A 7,817-nucleotide genomic window follows, 5' to 3' on the forward strand; every position below is an offset into this window, starting at 1 on the left:
AAAGTCTGTCAAATTTGCCAATAAACCTGATTTACAATGGGCGTTGAATAAGTAAAACTGAAAGTATGACTAACATTTATATCTCAGTCTGGTTTATTCCAAAAAGTCTCTCTGTACCTGATTTTTGCTTATGGGCAGAGTCTGTTGGAAGACCGTCCACACAACAGACTGGTCACAACCTGGTGTGGTCAAGGAACCCGAGTACCGATAATAGCTCAGTGTATTGGCTTGAGGGACGATGTCAGCCAGTCTAAAGTCTTCAATTTCACTGCTGTTCCCTTTTGATCAAATTGCATAATGTGGAACCAAAATACAGACAAACAAAACATGTTAAATAGATAAACTAATCAAAAATGGGAAATTCAGTTCCCAAAAAAAGATTATGTAGTCTTTCTTAAAAGTACTCACCTTCATGTCTGACTTTTCCTAAAGCCTCTATAATTCTGTCAAGCTTTTTGTTTTTGTCTGAAGACACCTAATGGGGATGACAAAAGTCTGTGTTTTATTAGTTATTATCGGCATGGTTCATTAGAGGGATATTTCACCCAAAATGGCTGCAAAGTGAATGGTGAGGACTGGGGCTGTCAAGTGCAAAAGGACAAAAATGTAACATAAAATGTCATAAAAGTAGTCCGTATTGAAGCTATTTGATAACATTGTATGAGGTAAAAGTGAAAATAATTCACATACTTATTCATCACCACTAGCTTTGCTTGGCATGTTCATGTGATGTCTTATTCGTGAACGAACTGAGTCGGATCTTTTAAGCTGATCCAGTACACAAAACCGATTTGAATGATTTGTTCATGTTTTAAACTGATTTTGTTTTGTTCCTCACACTAAAGCCTTCAAAAGTGTTGTTGTATAGATCACACTTATGATACTTTCTATGACATTTTTTTGTTGTTGCTTTTTTTCCTTGAAAACTCCAGTCCTCATTCACTTTCATTAAATGGAAATTCTTTAAAAATTCACCTTTTGAATTTCATGGAATAATGTCTGTTATTTTGGAACAATAGGTTTTTTAAATTTTGGGTGCAGGATTATTATAGTTAACTAACACTAAAACCATAAAAACGTTTGTTACTTGAAATAAAATAAACTTCAACTGAAATAAAACAAAGTTTTAAATTTAACTTAAAATTTAGTTTAACTTCATGTACTAAAATAACTAGGTAACATAGTTTAAGGTCCAATTTTTACTTTTAACTAGTTGCTTATTAACATGTATATTACTATAGGATATTGGCCTTATTCTGCATGACCATATTCTATATCCCTTAATCCTACCCTAAAACAACTTAAACTTAACAATTTAACAATAATTAGGAGTTTATTGAGGCAAAAGTTGTAGTTAATAGTTAGTTAATAGTGAGAATTGGACCCTAATCTAAAGTGTGAACAATAACTAAAACTGAAAAAAAGAATAAGAATATATATACATTTATTTTGTCAACTTATAATGAAATAAACAACAAAATTACTAAAACTTTAACTAAAATTAAAACTAACGAATATAAAAAAATGAATTCAAAATATTAACAAAAACTATAATAGTATTTAAAAAATATTAAAATAACACTGGGTGAACTATCGCTTTAAGAGCTTGTGTTCAGATGATTTTCTCACAAATCCTTTTTATTTAATTAGTATAATTATGAGACAAAATATCAGAAAGGCATCAGTACCTCAAAAAAGAAGCCAAGTGCTGCCACCCCTGTAGAGTCATTTAGAGCCACACTCAAGTTGTTATACTTTTCTTTAATGTGAACAATATGGAGCTGGGAGGCAAAATGCATAATTAATACCCATCATAACTTAACTTAAAATAATAATAGGCTTTGTTTGCATTTAATCCTCCAAATATCCTTGACTGTGACATGGACTCTCACCTCCATGGGATAACGCTCCCCGTCCACAGAGTGCTCTGAGCCCTGTCCGCCGTCCTCTCCCCAGTGCAGGTGGAACTGGACAGCCTTGTATGTGGCTGACAGACCCCCACCACGGAGACGCACTGATTGAGGGAGTGTAAAGTGAGCTGGGAAGAAGTATAGAGCATGTTATCATACTGTACGATTACAATATTTAAAAGTTCTTGTTTTTTTATGGAATATTGCAGTATTTATCGTGTACATCAGTATTTTTTAAAGGTGGTTCCCAAACCTGTCCTGTCCCAAACACTGCACGTTTTCTTTGTCTCCCTAATCAAACACACTTGATTCAACTCATGAGCTCATTAACCCATGTGATAATGAGCTGATGAGTTGAATCAGGTGTGTTTGATTAGGGAGACAAAGAAAACGTGCAGTGTTTGGGACAGGACAGATTTGGGAACCACTGCTCTAAGCGATGTCACACGTTTTTTAGGCCAAAACATTTTTTGTCACATACAGCAAACATCTCCTCACTATCCGCTAGGTGCCTGTCCCCGGAACACACTGTAAAAAACGCGATCTCTGTAGACAGCCCAGGCTCCACAAACGGCAAGAAAAACAAACTGGCCCAGCCTGGACCACAAAACATATCAAACAGTGTTCCAGCCAATAACCGACAAGAATGATTTGGGTGTGGGGGTTGGGGGGTTAGTGCGCATGCACATGAAGGGGGTCCTAGACAACGACTAACGTTAAAAATGTATATTCTTGAGAATTTTGATATGGCCGACACACGACCAAAGAGACGACGTTCCGATGAACAAATAACAATGAAGAGGGAAAAGGAGAAGGAACTCGCAAAGTCCCGAATTTACATTAGAAAAGCATTCAAAAGGTGGCGAGAACTCCGTCGGCAGAAGGGCTTCAAATCCAAAATTCAGGTGGCTCTGTTTTTGCTGGACAGGTGGGTAAAACCAGTTTGGTTTTTCTAAATGGTTCATGACTGTTTCAGGAAGCACGGAAGGGAGGGGGAGGGGACAGGATGAAGAGGAGGGAGGGTCGAGCTAGCCTCCGTTTTGTTTGACAATACTTTGAACGTCAACAAGAAGTGACTTCACTCAACATCGCTTAGAGCACCTTTAAAATTCATGTGCCCTTGTAAAGCGTCATTTCTTCTCTTCTCTGAAAATGAGGGTGAAAACAATAGCAAACCACAACCATCCAATCAATTCCCGATGGACAAAATCAAATCCCGCCCTACATTTTTTCTTGTTCGAGAAGCCATTTTACTCGGATACACGTCACAATAGGCAAGAAAAGACTATATCGTAAGTTCCGTTTCATGTCCACTTTTAAATGATAGTTCATTTGCCCTCAGGTTGTTCCAAACCCATACGACTTTGTTCATCGTTGAAACAACACTGTAAATATTTATATGATCAATAAGTTATGACAACATATGTTTTTACATTGCTTAACTCAACTTTGGTTGGGTGGACTTTCAATGGATGGACAAAAGTGATAAATGATAAAAAACATATTCATTTGTGTTTTGAAGACGAAATAAATGAGAACAGAATTTACATTTTTAGGTGAACTATCCCTTTAAAGTTCAGTTCCATCTACCTGATTGTCCATGATTTTCCACACTCATATTGAAAATGTCCTCATGACCATCGAAGATAAAACTGGTCAGTTTTGGGTCATGCTTCACTTTGCGTGTGATGATATTGATGGGCGATTGATTTAGACCTCCACACATAAGAAAATATTTTTTCCATTCTGAAGGCCCTGGATGACACAAATGGAAAACATTTTTCTAACTGTATACGTTCAACTGTTTAAGAACAAGGACTTTGCTTTAGTGATGACAATGCAAAAACTTGAGAGGTTGAGCCCTGGTTCTCACCTATACATTTGCTGTCACACAACTGGCTCTCGTAGCACCACTCACCTGGAACAGAGAGAGAGAGAAAAAAAAAAACTGTTCCATGGACCACTATTGGAAAGTATTTAAATCCGTGACTCGAAGCCAAGGTTCAGAGCGGTCTTAAGAACCAGTTTTGATGGTGGTCATTAACTAAAAAATGTGTTTATTTTGTGGCCATATAAAGCCATGCTTTGATTCACAAAGTTGTTCCTGATAATCAGTGAGCTATCTAACAGAGTTCCCCTGATCACCAGGTTTGATCGAGAGCAGAACATGTGCTTGAATGCAAAGGCACCTTAAGTGATCTCATATTACACACAGTCCACCAGTGTACTTTCAACCCATTCAACTTGGTTTGCACAAAAAGAAAATTCTCTTATCATTTACTCACCTTAAGGTCGTTGCAAACATGTATGACTTTCTTTCTTCATCAAACACAAAAGAAGGTTTTTTTTTTTTCTTTTTTTAAAATGTTTCAGGTTTTTCGTCCATATAATGAAAGTCAATGGGGACCAATGTTGTTCATTTTTGGACCCCAATTCCCTCTTTTTAATATCCCCTTTTCTCAGTCATACAGGTTTGGAATAACATGAGTAAATAATGACAGAATTTTTATTTTTGGGTGAACCCTTTAAAACTGGGTTATTTTAAGCTTAGCATTTGAATTTTTTGTTTCCAAGTAAACATTTGTTCTTCTTGCAGTGAACAATGTTGCAAATAAAACTTCTGTTGAATTGAGAATGTGATGCTGGGTGTTAAGCATGAGAATGACAACAGAAATAACTTGTTCTGAAGCTGACATGGCACCTACGTGTATGTATTACATCTGCATCTGTCCTGTAAGTACTAGCATGTGAAATCTTAAGGAGACTGTGAACTTTGAAGAGGTCAGACAATATAAACGATATGCACAACACAAGGTGACCTCTGTTAAAAAATAACCTGTCTGGATTCAGTAACCCAAGATGCATTGCGGTACAGGCTAGATTAACCAGTGACAGAGCAAAATTACTGACATTCAGAGTAAATGTGCTGCAATACATAGCAACTTGAACTTGATATGTCCAAGCATCATATTAAAGTCCCTCTTTCACAATTTTTTTTTTTTTTAATATTATTATCTGGAAGTGAGTTTACTAGTACGATATAGTGCCTAAAAATGCACAAATATGCATACCTAAACAAAACACACACTTTATACATTTTTCATCTGCCTCTACTTTTGGATCATAATTATTCCCATACCTTAATAAATTACCCCCACTTTTCATATAATTCGGACATCCCTGTGTTTTGCAATTTCAGGACAAGTGCTAATACAATAATTTTGTACCTGATATATTCAAGTTCAAAACAAAGAGAAGACACAAAGAAATTAATTATTTTAGAGTTCAAGAATGCAACTGCATTCCACTCAAAGGACAAGGAGCAGGATAACGAGAGGCTGTGATTCAACTCAAATTCTACCAGACAGTTGGTAGAGAGGTGTTAATGCATTATTGTTTTGTAACAACAATACAAACATTTAGCCTACAACAGTTTTCCCACAGTGGTTAAGCAATCTCAAGTCTTTCAGTTAGTGGACAGGACTTGCCACATAATTATGTGATAGATAATCATAACTACCTACAGTAGGTTATATGGCTTTGTTTAAAAAAAAAAAAAAAAGTTATAAAGGCCAATATGTAAGCTACATTGAAGACCAAAGGTTATCTTTTCTATAGTCCCGAATGTAAATTAGTAAATTAACTTTGACTCTGTTGTTTATGGGTCATTAATAGACAAGCCACATGTCATATTTAAAAAGTGTGCATTTATTTGGTGTTATTAATTAGCCACTTCATGCAGGCTGAAGACTCACGGGATCGCGCCCGCTCTGTTCCGCGTGCCCAGCCTTCTAATCTAGACTACTGGCCGGGTAAGTTTTTCCGAGCAGCTCCCTCTGCCAAACTTCGCCATCCTCTTTCACTTTTGCTGCAAACTGTTTATTCGCTCATGGGGGAAATCTGTTCACCTGCTAGAAGGCAAAATTGTGAAGGGATGAAAGTTATGTTTGCGCCGTACAGGTAGCCTACGAATCGCAACATAAAATGCTCTCCGACTTTTATAGATAGGCTATTCACTGACGTGACAGCCTTCAATTTGGATTTTACTCGGTTCCTATAGCGTAGGCCTATTCAATTTCTAATTTTAACTGATGATCATTATTATGTATATTATAAAAAAGATAAAAAAAATAAAAATAAAAACTTGACAGATGCGTAACCGAATGGTAATAAAAATGGTTGGAATATGGAACTTGGTTTGAATTATTGACTTTATTATTTATTTAGCCTACTTGTAGGTGGTTTTTGCATTAAAATGGCAGTGATGGGCTAAACTATTTATGTCGTTTAGATTTAAGATGATTATGTAATTTGAAAATGACAATATGTGTAATTTAGAATAGGCCTATAAGCCTATGTGTCACGTGTGTTCTATAAAAACGCTAATAGACGCATGTTTAGTGGTTGGCCATCTGACTTTTGGACTGCATGAAACTGTGAAATTATACCGCATTATTGTTAATATCATGTTGATGTTTTAGCATGTTGATGACTATTTAAGCTGTGTTGGTTCCCAAATGTTTTATAGTAGCCTACCATTTTAAAACCACACTTTATTAGGCTATTAATATAGGCTATAGTCTACAATAAAACTGTATCTTTATTTACACGTTGTAATTAACATCTCACGATGCTAAAGTGTAGAATCAGTAACGTTCCGGTTCATTTCGAAATTCGAATCGAATATGTGAGGGAGACCGTTGTGTGAACTCGTAACAGCTCACACTCACATCCTTGCAGCGCTGTTCATCATTGCTTACAGACAGGTATATCTGATGAAACATAATATGGATGCATTGCACACAGTTTTCCAGACTGTCTAGATTTTAAACGGTTTTTGTGCATTGAATAATGAATAATTATATTTCAAATAATTGTATAAAAGCTAGGCTATAGGCCACAAATGGTACTCAAAATAAAAAGTTTGCCTATACTGAATATTGCATTTTTACAATTTATTCTAAAAACTGTATCAAATAAGATTTAACTTTATTTAAAAATATATTATTTCTATGCAAGACATACAAAAACATTTAGTTGTATTTTGTCAGGTCAAAATTCAGCCTCTTCTCTTTTTCATAGAGCAGTCATTCACTCAACTGTATTCAGCCATAGAGACAACCAGTCAGCCAAATAGATAGATAGATAGATAGATAGATAGATATTCTATCTTACCTGAGCAGAGCTTTAGAGCCAACAGAACAGATGAGAGAGAGAGAATGGACGTCATGACTACAATACCAATACAGTTCTCACTGCCTTGTGTGACAGGAACTATTTTTATACAGTCAGAGAAGGAAGGAGGAGAGAGGGAGAGAAAGTTTTACAGGTAAGAGGTGAAATGACAGGTGTAGGGCAGCAAACTAGGGCATTTGAGGCCCTTGATGAGGACATTAACTCTCACAATACAACCTACGGCCAGTTGAACCTAGTGAATTTTCCCCTGAACTCTGAAGTGAATTTGCTTTATCTTACAGCCTGCAGAGGGCACTAGTGCCAAACAGAACCTTTTTATCATTCCTGTTTTAGGGCATGTAGTTTTAAGCACACTGTAGAGTTTGTCTTTGAGGACAGGGCACACACATGCTTCAAACCCTCTGCAACACACATATGAGGAGAAATGAATGCTCGCTTTCTCTGAGCGACATATATCCGTAGAGGAAATCATCCCAGTCCCTCCAGGTGACTCTGAGACTAATTAAGCACGTGGGGTGTCAGGAAATGATTGGACGTTTTGACTCAAGTGACTCTTTTGAGAATGATGAATGATGAGGAACAAGACGGCCTATCTTGTTAACCATGTTTGTTGCTTTGACACTGAAATCAGTTAGCATGACAAAATCGTCTAATTAGAGATAAGGGAAAACAACAATGCTGCTATCATAAATCACCCCAGCCTTTTTCCGA

At 36.5% G+C, this 7,817-nt stretch overlaps 1 protein-coding gene across 1 annotated transcript; it reads right to left on the reverse strand.

Annotated features, from left to right (window-relative positions):
* Positions 1–58: 58 nt before the first annotated feature.
* Positions 59–7,140, reverse strand: ca4c (carbonic anhydrase IV c; the record flags this gene model as incomplete). The annotated part of the gene is made up of 7 exons (XM_079846652.1): positions 59–278; positions 409–475; positions 1,689–1,781; positions 1,893–2,038; positions 3,501–3,665; positions 3,784–3,828; positions 7,086–7,140. The coding sequence occupies 7 exons, from the start codon at positions 7,138–7,140 to the stop codon at positions 94–96; spliced, it is 756 nt and encodes a 251-aa protein (XP_079702778.1). The 3' UTR covers positions 59–93.
* Between the last annotated feature and the right edge of the window lie 677 nt (positions 7,141–7,817).

The sequence above is a fragment of the Squalius cephalus genome (genome assembly GCF_949319135.1).
Source record: "Squalius cephalus genome assembly, chromosome: 17".
NCBI classification, from domain to species: domain Eukaryota; kingdom Metazoa; phylum Chordata; class Actinopteri; order Cypriniformes; family Leuciscidae; genus Squalius; species Squalius cephalus.